We start from the raw sequence: 21,510 nt of genomic DNA, 5'->3' as shown, positions 1-21,510 counted from the left end.
CTGATTTAGCTAAAGAATTTTTCAGCTCACAAATCCAGCGTATCCGAGGGGGTGTGTATATAGAAAGGGTCTTGTTCTGTAGGAGGACAGACCTGCTCCTCCTTGTCTGGGATTGCTCTGTCATGTTCGCTCTGCAGGAGATAGGACAGATGGTAAAATAAACCAGCCAAAGCATGAGTGTGGGGAAAGCAGAGAGCAGTGGAGCAGAACCATTCAGTCTCACCAACAGCTAATGTGTGCTGAAGTGCTATGCAAGTAATCAGAAATCTGTGTCTGCTCCCACTTTGACTGCTTAATGCAGTAAAACTGTTTTCTAAACCTATCTTGACTGTCCACTCTTGTCCCAGTTTCATTGAGGGAAGTGATGGATACAGACTTTTTGCAACTCATAGTATGCATCATTTATGATCACATTTGCATCATAAATGTTGCTAACAGGTCCCTGTGACAAAGGTGAGAAGATGCTGAAGACATGGTATTCGTTCCTGCTGTGTTGGCTGTCCATGCAGCTTGAGGCTAATCCTGGTCTTAAAGTGAGGATTACTCAGAAGGGGCTGGACTACGGTATGTCTAACATTGCCAGAAGTTAATTTATGATAAATACTCTATGTACAGAATATAGTTCCTTAATAGAGGTGTAATGTAGAAACAAACTCCTTAAATAGTGAAATAGAAAAAATTCCTTTTGTCACCTCACACTAGGAACACCCTTTGTCTCTTCTCTCACTTACTCCTTTTTGTGCACCCCAGGCTTGCATTGGTGATTGTGTTCTCCTACAGTCCAACAGTGTTTCTACTACATCCCTCATATCAATCTACTTTCTTAGAAACAGAATGAGATGGTCATATAATTGCTCCTTTTCTAAAAGTGTCAAAAACCTGATTGCAAGTGTGATATTTAATTGAAGATGAGAAGACATAATTGGGAAAAAAGCTTACCATTTTGGAACAGCTGCACATCTTTGCTCTCATTCCTCCATTTGGCATGAAGGAATACGGATAGCATCTGTATGTGCCATTCTTTCAAAAAAATCTAGTAACTGCCTGCCATGATTCTGCCCTTTTAACAGAATATCAGCTAGTTCCACGATATGTTGTCCTTACTCTTTCTATTCATGCTAACTTTCACTGTCTCTTACCTAAGACTTATTCCATGGGTGTGGAGGGCAAGCAGTATAATTTCAATTGTTTGCAGAATTAATATTAATACTAAAGGTTAACAAGGCACAAATTCAACAAAGGCTGGGTCATGCTAAGGATTAATTGTCATTTATGTACTGAACGTGCTGACAGGTAAACAATGGACTTGTGAGATGAATAGAAGCTCAGGGTTTGTGCCTTCAAGATGAAAGCAAGGATCAGGTCCACTTATTTCTCTGTATGAGCATTGTTTTAAAGGCTTTTGAGGAGTTGAGAAGTGCAGGGCAAACATCAGTCACCCAAAACAGGACTGATCTCCATATCTTTTTATGACATACCAGGAGAAATCACTCCCTAGGATCTCTCATGGCTTTAGAAATGAGAATTCAGCCTGGCATTAGTGTGAGCCCGGCAGTTTTTGTGACATTCAGCACGGCCTTGAAGTGCTGAACAAACAGACTAAGTTTGTACACCCCTGCATTAGTAGTAAGAACAGACGTTAACAGTGCACCTCCCAAAGGTATTTCTTGTATTTGAAGAGCATGGTGCCTGTCGTGTCTTTTCCCATAATATGAGATTTGAAGGCTGAGGCAACAGATCCTGCCTGCACCCTCCTTGCCTGCTGCAAGAACCATGAGGTCTTTAAGTTATTTCAGTCAGAGCCCATATTTTGCTTTGGAGGCAGGAATTCCCAGGCAATGATAACTTACCTCTCCTTCATAGAAGATGCATTTTATAAAAAGATATTCCAGTGTTGAGCTATCATTGATTTCAATTCTTTGCTGTTTTAATACACTGAAGTCTGGAGAAGAAAAAAATAGATATTTTTGTATTTGTATTCAGCAACTGTGAGGCCAAGAGCTAAAAAACTTGTGCTAAAAATATTTGAAAGCAGGACATCATTCACTATTAAAGTTTTAGCAGTGTCTTCATCAAAGATGAGCAAAAAGAAGGAAGACACAAGGAATTTGGAATTTAAAGATGGATTGGGTCTGTATTATCAATGCACAAGTAGCATTGAAGCATTCAAGAAAGTAGGGATTCCTTAAAGCAAGGCGAGAAGGTAAGCAAATAAGTCAGAGATCTGCAGCATGCTGTAATGGATGAGGTGCAGTGGCAAAACATACATACTCTGAAAAAAATGGGAAGAAAACATTTAAAAGGATTGTATTTAAACCTCAAACAACTTCCTGTACACAAGCAACAATCCAGATAGATAGTTCCGCATTTGACATACCAGCACTCCAGATGCATATATCACAGTTTTTCCATAAATAAACACTGTATGTAGAAGTCATCTTGCTACTTCTTAACTGGCTTTTTCATTGAACAGGTGTGAGACAGTCTGAGGTAAAGGTGATGACCAAGCATTTCCCAGCACTATCCACATTGTGAATGAAGAGAAGGAAGTATAACAGTTTCAGAAACCTGACAAGAGTTCTAGAATATAAAATACAATTTGGAGACAAGATGATCTTGGTTAAATGATTCGTATGTGAAGCTAATAGAAGTTATAAATGAGTGTATAAGTAGTTGGAAGGAGTCTAGGTAAGGGTTTAAGAATCTGAGGTTTTTATAACTATTTTAGAAGTGATTAAATTATTTGGCTGTATATTTGGTTGCCTGAATCCAATCTGCAAGGCATGTGCTTTCCTCTGTCCCCTTGTAGGCAGGAGGATTGGGATGGAGCTCCTGAAGCAGGCAGTTTTGAAAGAGACCTTCCCAAGTTGGAGTGGGCAGGAGAGTTTCTCAGTTGTTAAGGTCAACTATGTAATTTCAAGGTGAGTAAAGGCAATACATTTCAAAGTTTTAGGATGAAACATCTTTTTGTGTTGTTACTGCATAGTAATAATTATGCAGCCATTTTTTTTTTGTTCAGTGTAAAATGTTAACGGTGCATCTAACTCTGCTCTTACTGCCCAAACACTGATTTTTTTTTTTATAAGTACTTCCTTCTACCACACTCAGAGATGAGCTTTAGAAAGCTTCTGAAGGAGCGCTTTGGCTGCTTTTTTTAATTGATTTGTCTGGAGTTTGAGGCGAGGCAGGTGTAAGCATGGCTATGACACAGCAGGGGAAGTGAGTGGGAAAGAGGGAAGAATGAGTGTTATTAAAAATCTGCTATTATGAAGGACCTGTAGCAGTGAAAGTAATTTGTGTGTGTTTGATGAGAAAAAGCCCGACAAAGGGATAAGATGAAAATGTGGGCGGGGAAAGGTTGTATCTAGGCTGTCGTGGCAAGAAGATGGCTTTTACAGAATCTTTTTGTATGGATTTACAACGGTAAATCAGCATTTTGATTGGACAGGGCTCAATACCTCTTTCCAGCTGAGGAAAATCACTGTACCCAGGAGCAGCCAATAGAAAAACAGGTTTATATAGTTTCCTGTTATTTCTCCAAATAAGGAGACTAATACAAGAGGGTTTTCTACAGCCTTCAATCCCATCTTCCAGTTAAAGCTTTTCCAATAGTCTATAAACAGAAAACCAGAAACTTCTGGTCTTTTAATATTACTATTGAGCTAAGCTCTGGTACTCAGTAGCACTTTACTTCCTTTTCCTTACAAATTACCCAGAGCAAGGAATACCAATCTGGGAGATTTCGTGTACTTTCTTCTGGATAGGGCCTACGTCCTTTGTCTGTACCTAATATTTTCCTGAGCGCCTGCTTTCCAGCAGCCTGCATTGTATTATACCATCCTTAAAACCTTATTTCCTGCGCATCTGAGAGCTGTGTTTGGGCAGTCTGGAGAAGAGTCTCTGGGGGTGGAGGTGCGTATGTCTTACTGCATGTCTTCCACTGTCTGCTGGGTGGTGATTATAGAGAATATGGAGCCAGATTCTTCCTGGAGGTATACAGTGAAAGCACCATGAGCAACAGACGTAAGTTATGTCAAGAAAAGTTCTGATTAGAAGTTAGGAAATAATGTTAGGGAGCACCAGAACAAAGGCCCAAAGAAGATGGGAAATCTCCATCCTTGGAGGTGTTCAACATTCGAGTGGTTAGGGCCCCTGAGTTGGCCGAGCTTTGAATAGGAGGTTAAACCAGAAAATCTCCTGAAGTCCCATTTCAACCTAAATTATATGATCTTCAAAACCCCAATTCATTCTCCCAACCATAGTTCTTGAAATTGGCCATCTTCCCAGTGGATAATCTGATTTTAGCTCACTGCAAACAAGATTACTAAAGACAGCCATACTGCTGCCCAAGATGTTATTGGAAAATTATAGTCATTTTAACTAAAAGTAGCTGGTGCCTTCTGCCCCGGAGAAAGTAGATTAAAGGCAGTTGTTTCAGAGATCTCTGCCAGATACCAGGAAACAATGAGGAATGTATACTACATGATAAGATTACAGCTGATATCTTTACAATGTTCAGCTCAATTCAACGCACCCATTTGCAAGACAATACCCTTGAGTATCAGAAACATTTGTTTTGGCAGGGAAATCTTGAAGTAAGATTTTGTTTAAAAAAAAAGGATCCTCTCCATGGCCTTTTGAGAGGCAAGGGAGCAGAATGTGGAAAGAGAAACTTCGATGTTCTTCAGCAAATACTAACATTCAGGCAACCTGGATTTATTTATAGATGTAGCATCTGGATTTAACACACAGACTTATTTTCCCCTAGCAACCACATTTCACTTCAAGGAGTTTGTTTTTCTCCCAAAGGGAAGTTTTTGTTCTGGCCAGGCATCCTTTTTTGCCAGGTCAGGTATCAAGGATTCTTTTTCCAAGGATGCTACTAAGTGTAATTCTACAAGTGGTTTTCTTTCCTGCAATATATAAGGGCCAGTGATTTCTGAGAAATTCTTTTACGAAAGCATAGACTTTGCCTTTTATAGCAGAAGGGTTTTCAGTGATCAGAAGTCCTTCTTGCTCTTTTGACATGCAGTCCAATATTCCCCTTTCTGTATTCTGTAGGCTCAGAATTAATGCTGTAGATTTCCCAGAAACTTCTGCTTCCTTTATTCCTGGCACTGGCATTAGTCTGTCAGTGGCACATGCTTCTGCTACGATCAGTGCAGACTGGAGAATGAACACATGGCTGCTGTAAGTATTGCACAGAGAGATGCAGGTGGGAGGGGGGTGGTTCTGGGAGAAGGATTGCAAATGGAATTAAGAAATGTTCTTGGTAATTATGAATTTTGAGGTCAGATATGCTTTATCAATTAACAATCTATTTGAATAAAATTCTTAAGAAGGAAACATCCCCTGCCAACTAATGCTTTTTTTTTTTTTTTTTAATTATGCTGCCACACAGGCTGTCTCTGGGAAGTATCAGGTCAGATCGTCTGCTAGCATGCTCAATTTGTCCAGACTGTATATTACATGATATTACATGACTATTCAGGATCACAGAGTTTGCAATGGCCTCATTTATTGCTTTCTTTGTACAGTATAACTGGAAGATTGATTCTGTGGCTAATTATCTATTTGCTGGTACAATGTATGTTGTCTTCCAAAGTGCTCCTATTAAAGGAAGGGCACTGTCATAATGCCAAACATTCAGAACTTCAGAAACTCCAGAATTCAGGTTGCTATGGAAAACTGACTTAGCATCATGAGCTTGTGCTGTATGAGATTGTCTTTAATAACATGATTGCATACTGATTTTTCCACTTTTTTATCTCAGCATTTTTGCTGTAGAATTTTAATATAATATTCTAGTTTTTCTTGGGGGCAGGAGGAGGGCTAAAACTTCTGGGATATCAGAAAAGTTTCCGAGGTGCTAATCTCTACAATTTGGGTTAATGGAGTAACTGGTGACAGCGATAGGCATTGCTCTATTTGCAAGTCAGATAGTACAGCAAGATGGATCACCAGGCTGCCAGTTTCACAGCATGTCCAGATTTCAAAGGAGCACGGACATACAGTTCTGCGTTCATTCTCAGTACTGGTGGCTGGAAGCTGCTGTCACTGTGCCCCCAACAGTGGGCAAAGGATACTGTGTTCAGCAGGGCAAATCAGCTGTTCCCAAACACGAAGCCATCCTCCCTCTTGCTGAAGGATAAGGATCTAGCCATAATCTGGAGAGACCCCGGATGCATGAAACTCCAAAGGCTTCACGGACAGCAAGGGAAGCAGGGAGCTGGTATGCAGGATTTGGCAGGGCAGATCATGGTGGAGGTGTTCAAAACCAACTTTGACAGAGTTCAGGGGGTGAAGTGTTTTTCTTGCCTTTTTGACGGGCAGAAGGAACAATCTGTGCTGCTCTGTTCAATATGATGTTTTGTGAATGGCTGTAGGTTTAGACAGATCCCGAATATGCCCTACTCTTCTTCCTCTCCATTCCCTAGTCCTACATGTTGCTTTCAGCGTAGCAGACTAAGACGAGGCAGCTGAAAATGAGCTTTCCAAGGGAGATCATTGACAACCCACCCCTCCTGGGCTTTTTCCAGGATCAGTAAGATAGGTCTTATCACAGTTTTTTAGTTGTGATAGTGTCATCCATGCATTTTCATCTCTGTAGCCCTCCTCTCCACCCTGTCCCAGAGCATTCTGCCAGTCACAAAATCCCCTGGCATGCTCTTTGCTCCTGGAGCCCTGGACCTGAGACACTACCCCAGTGAATCAGGATTCCTCCTGAAGGAGAGCAGATATAAGGGTGCAGGAACAGAGAACCTAAGCAGCTGGGCTTCTCCGCATCTCCCAAGCAGCCCTGAAAAGGAGGAGGAGGGCTGAGAACCTTTTGCGATGGTCCCTGTCACTGAAGGACGGGTAAACCTAAGTTGAAAGGATCTCTGGAAGTCGTTTTGTCCAACCTTCTGCTCAAAACTGTCACCAGACTAGATCAGGTCATCTGTCTAGTGGTGGTGTTTAGCCAAGGGTGGTGATACCCAACCTCTCCATGTAACCTGTCCCAATGCTGCACAACCCTCCTTGAAAAATGTTTTTCCTATAATGGCTTGTGGAATGGGGGTTTGGTTAGGGACTGTAAAATGAGGGTCTCACCTCAGTGGTGCTTCCTCCAGATAGCCACTTAGTGCACATATACAGACTGAAAGGTGGTGTTGAGAAGGGTAGTGGTGGTAGGAGGGACCTTGTGACTGGCAATACTACTCACTGGTTTAGTCAGGGGTAGTCTATGGTTTGGGTCTGGGTTAAGATTAATCTTTCAGGATTGCAACATCTTTCCCAGGATTTTTGCTTAGCCTGAAAAATAAAGAGGAAAGCTGAGAGACTCATGGTTTGAGCTTCATATTGGGCTGGGCTTTCTCCATAGTGTGGTGCAGCCACTGCAGTAATGCCCAGGAAAAGAATCCTGAGTAATCGGGATGAGAGTGTGAAAAGTGATGCCTTCGGTGTCAGTTCTGTTATGGTAAATGAGGTTTTTATAAGGCTATTCTAACATCCATTCAGTTCTCTGTATCCTGCTTGTTGGTCTACAGCTTATAGAACTCCTAACCATAGTCCTAATACCTAAATTTGCTGGAAGTTAGGTATAAGGATAGTTTTGGTGGGGTCTTAGAGGGGATATTTACTGAAAGGAGACAGAATGAATAGGTTTGGGGCAGGACAAAGAATGGAGGAATGTATACATTTTAAAGGATTATTGAAAATTGCTACAGAAAAGAGGGAAATGGAATAAATGCAAAGTGGAGAACCACTGGGTTGTATATTTATTAGCTAACTGGCTTCTGCTGCTGCAGTCCCGGAGGCCTTCAGGGTGATCTGTCATGAAGGACTAGAATGTCTTGTGTTGCTGTGAAATTGTCACGTTTTTGCAGACTTGTCAAATCCTGCACAACACTGGAAAATTCATGTCCTGGAACCTCATGCGTATAATCTGGTTTTGAATACTATGCATGTTCCTAATCTACTTTAATCCCCAGAAAACCCATTCTTCATTCTAAATTATAAAAGCAAAAAGTCCTTTCAAACTTGATTTACAGGTAATTCCTTAAGTTTTTCCCTTAAAGCAGATGTTTCCTTGACTGAGTTTGTTTTTTTTTTCTCTGAGCAGCAAAGACCAAGGAGGAATTACTGTGTCCATCTCAGGACTGTTTATTGCAGTTATCTTCAAAGTGTCAAGGGACAGCACAGGCCGCTTGTCCATGTTGCTGCACAATTGCCAGCTGAGCATTGGTAGTGTAAAAGTCAAGTTGAATGGAGGATCTAGGTATGTACAGTAGATTTTCTAATTATTCCATGGGAGATAGCAGGGTTTATAACATAAAGGCCACTTTTCAAATGGCCAGTTACAGGCTATGACTAACTATTGAAGGCCATGAAAACAGATTTTTAGAAGTCTGTTTTCAAAAACTAGGCTCCTGTGCTGAGTGTGTGAAGTGCAGTTAATCTACGCTTATTTGTGCATGTGCCGACCAATGAGCTGACAAAACATACTGCATATGAAAAAAATGCCATTTAGGCATATTAAAGAATACAAGATTGTAAATGGAGGTTTGCAGATATGGAGGTGGTCTAGACTGATTATGCCTTTTGACAAGCTGACCTACAATTTCAGAATAAAACTTTCAAAAGAGGGTATGAAACAATGCTTGTCGTTCTCTTCATTTTGATTTTCTAGAAATTTTTTTTGTCTCACTCAAAGACAAGATGCGGCTAATTGATTAGCAACATGTTAACATGAACATTTACTACTTTGCAGATTGCCTTCTAAATAGCTCTTGTGAGACTGAGAACCCCTAGCATTTACCTGAGACTCACAAATTAATAAAAACAGTCAACTGCACAGTCTGCCAATACTGCTGTAATCGTGTCTCGCTAATATAAATGACATCAACATCCTCGTCTGCCAGATTTTATGTTTCAAAGATTTCAATCCATGGTAAAAAGTCATTGTATTCATTTCCTTTTCTCCAGCTGGATCTACAGCTTTCTGTCTGGTTTCCTTGAGAAGCCCATTCACACCAAATTGGATGAAAATGTGAGTTTGCAAAGATGGTTTCAGCTAGTGAAGGGAGGAGTTGAAATACAGCCCTTACATTACTGACTTGTCTCTCTTTTCATATAGCTGTGCTTAAATATCAAATACAAAATCCAAATGATGGATGCACAGCTAAGAAAGCATAAGGGTGAGTTGTCAGTAACAGCTTTTTGTTAAATAATTTTCATAGTGCTCAAATTGTAGCATTTTTTATTAGATTCCAAACCATTCCTGTGTTCACAGTACAAAAAAATGTGAAGGAGTCCACCCTAGAAATCTCTTGCACACACCTTATACACAATACTCAGATTTCTTCCGTGTTCATAGCAGGTCACCTGTGATCTTTCAGTGAGTAGTATCTGACCTATGTTATTTCCTTAGATTTTTGAGATGAACCTGTTCATGCTGATTGTTTGTGCTCTTGGTACTATGGACATAAGAAAACCTGAGTTAGCAGTAATCAGCTAAAGAGCTAGCAAACATCCCTGAAAGATCTTGTAAACTTAGCACATCTTGTTTTGCACTTGAGCTCAGTGAGATAACAAGATGCTGCAACAGTGTCATATGAAGCATGCTTCTCTTCACACCAGTAACAATTCCTGTGTCACTCTTGCAGAGACATGAAGACAATAGATATCTGTTTCCAAAAACCATATATATAAGATTTTCACTTCTATAATCAATTCCACTTTGCTTTTTTGTTGTTGGTGGTGTTTTCCAAGACTAAAAATATTTGTAGTTTTTGCCAATTCAAATTCATCTAATGCACTTAAGTCATATAATTCAGAGTTGGTTTCCACTCTTCACTTTGCATTGTGAATATTTCCATTATATGCTCTGCTATTCAGAAGCAGAGTAAGTAGAGTTTTATTTTTCCTAAAATGGCCTATACCTGCCATGTGCCAAGCAGTGGCAAATATTACTAAAAATCATGGTCATCAAGAACATTTTCTTATGCAGCACATACCTAAACACTTGAGGCTCAAGGGAACTCCAAGCTGTGCTGTCATGTTGAGGAGTTCATAATCTCTGTGTGAATTCACCATTTTTCTTTAAACCCATCTGATTTTTATACGGTATGAACAGACCTTACAGTCCAATCAAAAATAGCAATCAGACTGAAGTTGCATGGGAGCGCCTTTCAGAAAAAGTCTTCCATCTTATTGTCTGGTAAAGTGCCCTTTATTGTTGTGAACCAACGTCCCTTGTCTTCAACACTGATATGCGCAACAATGCACAAATGTCATCTTACGAGGTATTTAGTAGTATTTACCAGTATTTCACTAATCAAATAGGAGTGTTTAGTTCTCCTGTGCTAACACGTAACAGAAAAGGGGACTCTGCCCTGGATGCTCTTCCTTTCACTGCATGGGAGAGATTTGAGGTGTGTATTCAGTTGTGAACAACAGGAGAACAAGCCCTAAAGCAGGAGGAATCGGTGACTTTTCCAGAAGGAATACTCTCACTTTTTCCCTTATAACAAGTTGTTTTTCTTCTTCTTCTTCTTCCTTCTCCCACCATTCTTCTTCTTCAGATTCATCATTTCTATAATGTCTTTGCCTTTAACTGAATAATAGCTGTTTGTCATATGTTTTTGTAATAACGGCTGTTTTGTTTTTGTCCATCATTCTTCTAGTCTTAAGCCAGATTGATGCCTTTGCACAAATAGACTATTCCCTAGTTAGTTCTCCAGCAGTCTTCAAATCACACATTAACTTGGATTTGAAGGTAATTTGTCTTTAATATCAGTGTGCTTTCTAAGATTTCCTGGTTCTCTTTTGTGTTGATTCATTTTCTTTCACTACAGTCTTACTCAGCCTTTCCGATATTTGATTGGAAAAGCAATAAGACATTTGGACGTTTTGGTCAAGAGCTATTTTGGAAACCAGATATGATTGTTTATTTAATAAATTAACTGCATTTGTTAATTAACCAAAGCTATTATTTAGAATTAAATTGTTTCAGAGTTGAAACCCTTCAGAGGTGCTTTATAAACGGCATAAAATGTGTTCCTTAGATACACAGCTCTTCCACTACTGCTTGGTCTTCGCCTGTTACCGGTGATACATAATCCATGATGGCTACCCATGTGATTGCAATCCAAAGCATTTGTTTTGAGAAGACTCAGCATCTTGTATATGTACAGGTCACACCAAAAAGAAAGACTTCTCCCAGACAGTCCTTGAGCAGCTCACAGCAGTTCCTTTCTTATCTATTTTTCACCTTTGTGGACAAGAGAATTCTCAGCAATGCCCAGCCTTTCCAGCAGCTTCAACAGTCCTTGTAATTTGGAGCATCCACATGGCTCTCAGAACTGACTTCAGTCGAGAAAGATGTGCTAGAGCTGTGGTTGAAACTCTCCCTTGTGGTTATTTTGTTCAAGCAACTTCTACCACCCACAAAAAACACTCTGCAGCATAACTTAAAAGTAGTAAGCAATTATTTATCAGCTACTATAGCTAACTAGAACTTGGAGGCTAAGCTTTCACATGCTGACACCCTGATACTGGATGGGATACTGGATGAGTCCTTGTAAGTCACATGTTAATCAGTTAAGGAAATTACTGGCCTTCAGTGCTCCTTGGAACAGGCTGATTCTTGATGGTTATGAGTTGCTATCTTCCAACTCTCAACTTTTTTCTTAGGGTTTTATACCTTTCCATGTCAGTATTTTTCCTGTGAATCTTTCAGCTACTAACCATTGCAGTGTTAGTAATTACACTACTTACTGTCTGTTCTTACTTTTCTTGTCCTGCATGGCCTGAGCTCACATACCTTCTCACATTTTAAGAATTATTTTCTTAGTATAACTAAACCAAGGTCCCACACCTGTGCAGCACCCAAACTAGGTCTTGGAGGACTGGCAGCTGGACCAGGGCTGAGTTAGGTGGTATAAAAGGCTCCTTTGTGTCCCTGTCCTGAGCAACTTCCAGTGCTTTTGGGGTGTGCCTGTAGATTTTCTTGAAATGTCACCCTTATAATTAAATTAACAGATGTGTCTTTGCCACAAGAGAAAGAAAACTGTGGTCCAAAGGATTTGTGTGTGTGTGTCTCATAGCCGCAGTTCAGAATACTCACTAGAATGCTCAAATTCAAACTTTGAAAGGATGGAGGCCAGATTTTCTCTGCGAGTCCTGTATTTTTTCAGAAGAGCCTAGATTTGATGATTTTCAGGACATAGCACAAACTTATTAGCTTACTTCAGGTTTTCTTTAATGTCAAGCTTTTCTTCAGGCTAGGAAGAATTCATTCTGTTCAACCACTGCTAATGCATTCTGACAGATACAAATATTTACAACTAGAAATACTCGATAATGACTCTTTGCAGGGCACAGTCTATCCAGTAGGAAATCACACCGACCCTCCCTTTGTGCCAGCTCCGTTTGCTCTCCCAAACCAGGGTGATTCCATGCTAAACCTGGGAGTCTCCAGTTATTTTCTTAAGTCTGCTTCACTGGCTTACTACAGAGCAGGGGCCTTTAACATCACCATCTCCAAAGAGGTAAGTGTAATTTGCATGTAATAGAATTACAAATATCAGCAGTATGGATAGTCAGCAAAGGAGATTAACGCATTACATTTGCATTTCACACGGATTTGGGTCACACTTCTACCGCTTGTAGGAGGGATTCGTTCTGTATGTCATCATTTAAAATAGTGAAAAGTCTCCCTCGGACCTAATTCTGAACTTCTAGGCAGGTCTAGGCAAGAAATGACAGATAGGAACATCACAGAGTTGGTGTGCGAGGAGTGGCAGAAAGAATAATAAAAAAAAGCTCTTCTCTGCATGGATTCTACATAGGAAATGAAAGGGCAAGACAGCAAAAAGTGTACCGAAGCCACAGCTTTCTGCATAGAGGCCCACAACCAATGTATTGGCTATGTTGAGAGCTAGAATAAACAACAGAGCAGCAAAATGAGGCAAGAAGCAGGTACAAGGATACTAAGCTTTCAACTGTGGGAAAAGAACATACAAGACTTGTCTCAGAAATGCTGTTTCCACACTGGCCATTAGTAGTCAGAGTTTCCAAGAAGTTTTGCTAACTGAAACACTGCTAAGAGGGTCTTTATAAAAATTGGTGACACAAATGGCACGGACAGACATCATCACAGTGATCAGCAGCAAAAGGGCAAATGAGATTTTTGAGTCCTGCATCTGACAAATTCAGTATATTTCATCTAAGAAAGTCCCAAAGTCAGGAAGTGATCAGGATGACATGTCTGTTCTTTCAAAGAATAGTGCTTGTTCACTAGTACATGCTACTGAAACATGTCCATGAGAAATCTCTCTTCTGTCCCACAGAGCACTGTGCGTTCCCTAGGAACCATTCTAGGGCAAGGAAATACTAAATCAAAACATGGATTATCTAAAACTAAAGTAAACAGTACTTTCCCCCCCCGCCCAAGGAAAACCTAATTTTGAAGCTGATATAATGATCTAATTTATTTCGTTTGTTTACAGCTTGCTACAACTTTTAACCTAAACACCACCTTATTCAAAGATTTTGTTCCTGAGGTGGGTACTTTTAGTTGTACAGACCTTTTAAGAAAGACCAGTAGCTAATGATTCTTTATCTGTGTACTAGCTTATTGGCAAAAGTTTGGAGGAGACAAGAAAACTGAGCTGGTTTATGATTAGTGCAAGATTCAAACATACCTGTCTAGCCCATCCTAACTCTATGTTCTTCCTAACTGTATCACACTGCTCTTCAGTTGTTCTCTATCCCTCTAAGAGCTGGATTTGCTCTCAGTCTCTGAAAACTTTATAAAGACTAAGTGGTAGACATCTGTGAGATCAGTCCCCTTTTATTCCTGTTCAAGGTAATGATATCTCTGCTATTGGTGGCCTTACTTCTCTCTGCAAAGATACCTGGATTATGACTACTGGAGGTTATATACAATGGAAAGTAATAGTCATAAGTAGTTAAGTTTAAAAAATGTGATGCAAGAAATTAAGATATTATGAGATGCTTTAAAAATCCCTAATATGGCATTTACTATAAAATTATGACATTTGGAATCTGTGGCATTGCAAACTAAAGCTTTGTCCTCTAAGAGTTTCTCTATTTTTCAAAAGATTGGATCTTTTGGAAGGCTGCCTCTTTTCCAAATTCTTTATATTGTCAGGGTCATTAATTTTTTTCATACTGGAATTACTTATTTCCCCCATTTCTTTAACACACAGTGCTAATCCCCTCCTCTTGAAATACATTTTTCAGGAGCAACCTTTAAATCATTTCTCTTTATAAGTTCGATATCAGGGTGTAAAACGTCATTTGTTTTATGGTCTCTGAAACTCAGAGTATATGCTATGTAGTTAAAATGAAGTATTTTTAATATAGGTTATTTAACAAAACTGTTGGTATATAGTACCTCATTATAATGCAGCCACAGAAACTATAGCTTAGGAAAAGCTTAACTCTGCATTTAACACTTTTTTTCCTCTTTGAAATTCCACAGATTGCTCTGAGTTACATGACGGCGTGCCCAGTGCTGCTGAAGCTGATGGCTACATCACCGCCGGCGGTCAGTTTGAATGCAGACAAATGCATGCTACAGATCACTGGCTGTGTAGAAGTGTTTGCTGTTCTGCCAAATTCAACCACCCAGTACATCTTTACAGGGAATCTAGTAAGTAACATGAGCTAGAAGTGCCGGGGCTGAATAAATCACACAGTAATCTCCCAGGTCCTTTGTAAATCATAGAGATCAGCTTAAAATAGCATATACTGGTCTGCTGCAAATATGCATACTGTTCTGTTGCATTCTACAGGGAGGAAACATGTACCAGATATTGCAGAATTTAATAGGGAGGTGCAGAGAGCTACTTGTGATAGCGCTTTTTTCCATGTGGGAGGTTGAGTGATTATTCAAGAATAAATTTTAGTATAAAAAATATGATTATCTGAAGCCCAGTCATCCTAACTTGTTATAAAACAGTTCAGTGTGTCCCCAGACATCTTTTCATTAGGTTGAGAGTGAACCAATTGCGTCAGCCATGCAAGGACTTAAATGATCCTAATGATAAGAAGTCATCAGGGCAGTATTATCATCTCACTCATGCAATCTCAGTTGCTGGCAGAAAGCGGCAAATCTGTAAATGGTTTCACTATCTACATGTATTGACAAATAAAAAGTTTAGACATTGTGTTTCCAATCACAGAAGCAATTGCATTTGTGCTTGTATCTGAGACAGTATCTATCTGTGTATACAGTCACAGAAGACTGTTTTGTTTTTTCCCCTGCAGACAGCCAGTACCAGAGTCAATTTGGCAGTAACCGGACAGAAGTTGATTATCTCATTACTTCTGAAGAGGTAACCAAGGAAAATTCAGAAAGCAACATTAATGATCCTAACATTAGGACAGAACAGAACTTCTTTGTGTCAGCCTGACAGTGCTTGTTTCACCATGAGAAAAAGAAAATTATCTCGCGGGGGCTCTAAGATGACTGATTCATCTAAATCTTGCAGATGAAATACAATAATATTGTGGAACAACCATCTCTCCTGTGCAACATGATATTGGCTCTTTCTGTAGGTTAAATACCTTTCCAGATGAAAACGTTCAATTTATTGGTTATGTTAAAGGCATCTGTTTCAGTCTGTGCTGATGTTGGGGAATGAAGTTTAGTAGTTTATTTGAAAGCCTCTAAATGTTGCTGCCATGCCATGCCTGAGCGTCATAAACAGAACTGCCAGAGTGCAAACACTGCACTGGACCACTGTAACTAGCTCTTTGTATGCCTTCACAGGAGGGGAAGGGAAAAGTGAGACTGCATAGCACATACTGCAGCAGCAGACACCATGCCATCAAACAAATGAGACTAGAAGAGTGTCTGTAGTTTGAAACAAAGCTCAGAGCTTTTTAGAATTTGTTTAGATATTGCTGGTTTTGTGGTTACCTGCAGTTATGGGTGTTCTCAGCTGTCTTACAACAAATTTTATTCACATTTCAAGCTGGTGGGTTTACAGCCTGTTTCTCCCTACATGTACCAGGTGGATAGAAGCACAGACTTTCAGCAAGTAGCCTACATCGGTGTTTCTTCTTGATAGCTCTATACTCCAAGTTGGGGCAGAATTCCAGAATATATGATATTTTTTAATCTATTACATTTTCACTGAAGAAAAATGTAAGCAGCCTTTTCTTACTTTTGGTCACTGGACCTTTTTAACAGGAAAAGAGGACTTAGAGTGATCAGAGCCTGTCAGTATAAGTTTAAGACGTAATGGTGCCACTCACTTAGAGCTTTTGACACAAAAATGTGTTGCTCTGTTCTTCAAAACATTAATTTTCCCCAGGATTATATTTACAGTGATCTGAGGATGCATTACAGGCATCAGTGGAAAAAAGGAAATCATAATGGTTAGGAATGGGTATGAGTTTATTTAAATCATAATGAACATTTGAGGAATGTGTAGTTCAGCCATAGCAGGAAATGGCAATTCCAGAAAAAATTTATTCCCAAAGTCTTATAGTCTCAGCCCAGGACTACACATGACTGTAGGAAGAGATTAGTATCAGAAAAATTCTAGAGACTCTAGAACTCATTTGTAATTGTGCCAGTTTTGATTAGAAGCTGTTGGGAATCAAAGACTCTTTGGCAAAGTTAAATGTGTGAATCAGCATGACATCAGTATGAAATTCCACAAATGAATCTTCAAGCAATATGTGTAACTTATGCCTTCATCCTTCCTAGTGAATCCTCTTTCACTTCTTTTGCTCAGGCTCCAGCTCTTCCTGCTGCACTCCACTCTTGGCTTCTGTGAGGTAAGTTGATGGTTTCAGTGCCTAGGAAAGGCAGCTGAGCCCTTCAGAGATAAAAGAAATTAATCTGAACTTGTAGCTGGGCGGTTCTTGGGATGTCTTAGGGATATCATCTGCCAGTGCTCTTTTGGCTTTGAAATAGTATATTCTCTGCTTTTCTTTTTCTTTCCAGTAGGAGGAAATACCTCTTGGAGTGTTGGGGTTTTTTTTCTCATTAGAGGCTCCATATATTATGGAGATATTACCGTGTAACTTTAATTGAAACAGAGAGAAATGTCTGCTTGGGTCTGCATGACCTAGCAAGCCGTCCTAGTTGATTCTGCTCACTTCTGTATCCAGCAGCACAAAGGCGGACATGGGGCTAGCGCCTCTTCTAGCTGTTTCTGACAGCCAGCCTGAATTCACAGCTGCATTGAGTAGGCATAGCAGTTGGAGGGAATACGAAGTCAGGCTGAAGCTCAGTTTCAGAAATTATCTTGAATCACTTCAACCAAATATCATAAAAAGGGAAGTCAAAAATAGGGAATAGAAGAAACACCATGCCACTGCTTAGATCATTCACTGTAGACTGAGAAATGGGCAGTGCGAGTCTGCAGCGGCTCAGCCCACCCTACGTCTTTAAGTGCAGGGAGGAGGACACTAATCACATAACAATAATCACATGGCATAAGGCAGAGCACCAGGATAGGGCAGTTCTTGACACCCAAAGAACAGTTCACTTCTGAGGACTGAGTTCTAGCAGCTGAAATGGGGTTGAACAGGTTTCATCCCTAAAGTTAAGGTTCAACCCTGATACTTAACATAAAGAAAAAAAACCCCAACAACTTCAGTTTAACTTATTGTAAGAAAAATGGACACCTCTTTGCCACGTGTATTTTACATTGTTCAGCTGCAACTTAAACCAAAAAAGGTCTTTTTTTACCTGATATTTTCTCTGCCAAGCTCTGTTCTGGTCTTTTTGCAAGTCACTCCAGTTCTAACCCTCCATCTCCCCTGTCTAGCTGCGATCCCATAGGCATCAGGAAATAATCACCAAATGTGTTTTCCCTCTCACAGGAGATATCAGTGGTGGAGAATTTTCTATCTAACGCTTTACAGAGTGCAGTGATTCCAGTAATCAATGGTAAGGATTGCGGCCAGTTCCTGAGCACAGTTAGTGGGAAAGCAAGACTGAGACCATAAAAGGGAGTGCCCAGCTTTAAAGACTGTGTTTTGGGAAGTTTTCTGTCCATTTAGCTACACCTGGACAGGTCCACCCTGTGCTGGACTTCAGTCCTGGTCCCTTAGTCACCTGCATCAGGGGCTGGGACAGAGCAAGTCTTGGCTCCCTTCCAAACACTGGGCTTGGGTTTCCTTTTTGCTGATGCTACGTGACAGCAGATTTGACACATGCTTGAGTCTTGTCCTGACACAAACTCAAGCTATGACCAGAGAACGGCCCAGACTGGGCAAGTGCAGAAGCATCTTGGAGCTTCAGGGTAGCATCTCTAACTTTATGACCTCCCTCTGCCTTTGTGCTTCACCTGCTGCCACAGGCAGGACAAAGTAGAAAATCAGCTCAGTGGGATGCAGAGAGTGAGGGATGATGAAGAAAGAGGTGAAGGTGGAAAGAAGCGGGTGGAAGAGTACAGAAGGTGCCTATGGGGTAAACAGAGGTGAGGAGACTGCTGAGGAAGGAAGTGAGCTACTGATGAGGAGAAAGGAGAGAGAATGAAAGGGAGCAATGCAAAAGTCAGATGTTTGGAAAAGCAAATAGGAACAGAGCTGGGGCTTGGTGCAGGAAAGTAGGGATAGGTGAGAATAAGAGGGACAGACAGGATTAGAGGGTCAGGTAGACAAGAAAATAAAAGGAAGATGGAGAATAAGTCAGAGTGGGAAACAGCAGAAACCAGATTTTGTGGGGCAAGTATCTGGAGAGGAGCAAAGGCAGTCAGCTCCCAGTGTCAGACAGCTGAGCAGTTGGAAGAGGTTTGTATGCAACTTTTTCACAGGGTTTTTTGCTCGTATGAATAATAGCTCCCTTGAGAGGCACAAGGACAGCTGATTAAAGGGAAATCATAGAATTGCATAACAAATTGAGTTCCTTGAGAAAGATGCTTCTGAACAGCATTTTATTATTACGTTCAAATGTATTTATATTTGTCCTTTATGAAGATAAACTAGGAAAAGGATTTCCTCTTCTTAACTTGGCCCACACTACCCTGACTGGACCTGTAATAAAAATGAATAAGGTGAGAAGCCTGATTTCTTGTTAAAGAATATTGCTTCTTTTTTCAGACCTGTGCATTTGTGTGTGTTCCTGTGTCGGGTAGTTCTAAATGTTGCTAATACTAAAGCTTTAACTATACGCTGAATATAAAATCCAAACCCTGGATCAAAAACAAGCCCTCCACCCCCCCACCCCTAGCAGTTGTAGGTTATAAAGCATCCACAAGCCCTTTGGGCTGTGCCAGCACGGGGACACAAGGACAGCTCTGCTATCCCCAGCAGGGCTTAGGAGCACTGAGTGTGTGAGTCCTCACTACTCTGACTGTTCTCTAAGAAGCTCATATGCAACCTGAGTTCTCTGTGGTAAGTTACTCGGCCTTTTGGAGGGTTGTATTAACTCACGTCAGAGCCCATTCCTACCCTCAAGTTAACTAAAGGTCAGGAGGCATAAAGCCACTCTTGTCTCCTGCCCTGCTGAGGGGCTTACCATGGGATCTAGTCCCAGAGTACTGACCCTGAATATGTCTGTCCGAAATTTAAGTTAATTTTACATATTCTTCTTTCCTCAGGGTCATCTGGTGATTTCCACTGATGTTCACTACAAACGTGAGGAAGAAGGAGATGAGGACCTTCACAGTCACTCCTAATGTCCCTTTAATTTTATACAAGAGAAAAATGTAGTCTTCCTTCTGTTGGCTTATAGGGAGTAGATGCTATAACATTAGAAGCATGGCTTTTTGTCTCTATTTTTAATGTTTTAGTAAAACTTATTAATTACTTTTCACAAACTGAATCTGTTGGTTTTTAGTACAGTGAGTGTAGCTGAACTTTTTATTGATGCTTTAGAAAACTTGTTGCAGCCTGATGAGAAGGAGTGACTGGTTCTTTCCACCACACTTTATTAATTTCAGATACCAGTTCTGGCATTGTTCAATTTATCTCCATTAGCATTAGCAAAACTTTTGTATGGAGCGAGACCTTATTCTTTCTAAGAATTTAACAATTTATCCCTTTGTAACTGGATACCAAGAGTGGGAACAGATTTATAAAATCCAATGCATTACCATAGAATTATAGGATCATGCCATCTAGTCCAGACCCTGGCTCAAAACAGGACTAATTAGATCAGGTTGCTGAGGGCTGTGTCCAGTCAAGTCTTGAACCCCTCCAAGAATGGAGGTTCCACAATGCCTCCAGGCAACCTGTTCCCCTTTTTAACTACCTCCAGAGTAAATTTTTTTTCTTAATATCTAATAAGTATTTCCTGTGTTCCAGCTTCTTCTGTTGCCTTTTGTCCTGTCACAACACACTTCCAAGAAGAGTCTGGCTTCATTTTCTCTGTATTCTCTGATAAAAAAGTTGTAGACAACAGAAAGGTCTTTCAAGCCCTCTCTTCTCCAAGTGGAACCGGCCTGATCTCTCAGACTCTCCTTGCAGGTGATATTCTCCAGCCCCCTTGGTGGTACCTGCTGGACCTGATCCAGAATTCAATATTCTTCCTATACTGGGGAGCCCAAACTGGACACAGTAATCTAAATGCAAGTGTCAAATAGAGGGGAAGGATCACTTACCTGGACATGCAGACTTATGTTCAACTTGTTGACCACTATGACTCCCAGATCCTTTTCTGCAGAGCTCCTTTCTAATCAACCAGCAGCTTGTACTGCTGCAGGGAGTTATTCCCTCTCAGATGCAAGACTTCACACTTGCTCTTGTTAATTTTATCAGCTCACTTCTCCAGCTTGTCCAGGTTTCTCTGAATAGAAGCCCTGCCCTCCAGCATGTTGACTGCTCCCCCCCCAATTTGGTGTTGTTCACAAACTTGCCAAGAGTGCACTCTGTCCCACCATCCAGGTGGCATTAAATAGTATTGGTCACTGTGAGACCTCCACTAGTTACTGGTCAACTGCTGGACTTTGCTGATCACAACTCCTTGATTCTGGCAGTCCAGCCAATTTTCCACCTACCTCCTCCAGCCCATATGTGCCCAAGTTGATAATGAGACTGAGGGAGACTGTGTCAAAGGCCTTGCTGAAATCAAGGTATAAAAATATCCACTGCCCTCCCCTTGTCCGCAGTACCAGTCAAGCTCATTACAGAAAACAATAAGGGTGGACAAGAATGGTCTGCCCTTGGAAAACCCATGCTGGCTGCTTCCGGTCACCTTATCCTTCATGTGCTTTAGAAATGTCTTCTAAGACATTTTGCTCCATAACCTTCCCAGGGACTGAGGTGAGCTTGACTTCTCTGGATCATCCTCCGTGACCTTCTTGAAGACAGGTGTGATTCCAATCACAAGGAACCTCTCTCAGGTGCCATGACTTTTTGAAGGTGATAGACAGAAACTTCACCATGAAATCAGCCAGGCAGAACCTTCAGAACCTCCAGATGCTTCCTGTCTGGTCCCATGGTTTTGAGTATTTCCAAGTGGATTAAGTGATCCTGAACTCTGTCTTCCTCTGCTGTGGGTGCTGCCTCACTCCCACAGACTCTGCTACGAGCTCA

At 40.7% G+C, this 21,510-nt stretch overlaps 1 protein-coding gene across 1 annotated transcript; it reads left to right on the top strand.

Annotated features, from left to right (window-relative positions):
• The first annotated feature begins 461 nt into the window (after window positions 1-461).
• Window positions 462-19,652, top strand: LOC104343803 (BPI fold-containing family C protein). Its single transcript, XM_086468549.1, has 15 exons — window positions 462-564; window positions 2,810-2,921; window positions 5,062-5,190; window positions 8,105-8,260; window positions 8,968-9,031; window positions 9,119-9,179; window positions 10,668-10,759; window positions 12,360-12,533; window positions 13,494-13,547; window positions 14,492-14,662; window positions 15,280-15,347; window positions 16,758-16,800; window positions 17,854-17,920; window positions 18,952-19,028; window positions 19,575-19,652. Exons 1-15 carry the CDS (start codon window positions 462-464, stop codon window positions 19,650-19,652), a joined length of 1,449 nt encoding a protein of 482 aa, XP_086324675.1.
• The last annotated feature ends 1,858 nt before the right edge of the window (window positions 19,653-21,510 follow it).

The sequence above is a fragment of the Leptosomus discolor genome, chromosome 1 (assembly GCF_034619465.1).
Source record: "Leptosomus discolor isolate bLepDis1 chromosome 1, bLepDis1.hap2, whole genome shotgun sequence".
NCBI lineage: Eukaryota > Metazoa > Chordata > Aves > Leptosomiformes > Leptosomidae > Leptosomus > Leptosomus discolor.
This window is presented reverse-complemented; position numbering and strand designations above follow the sequence as displayed.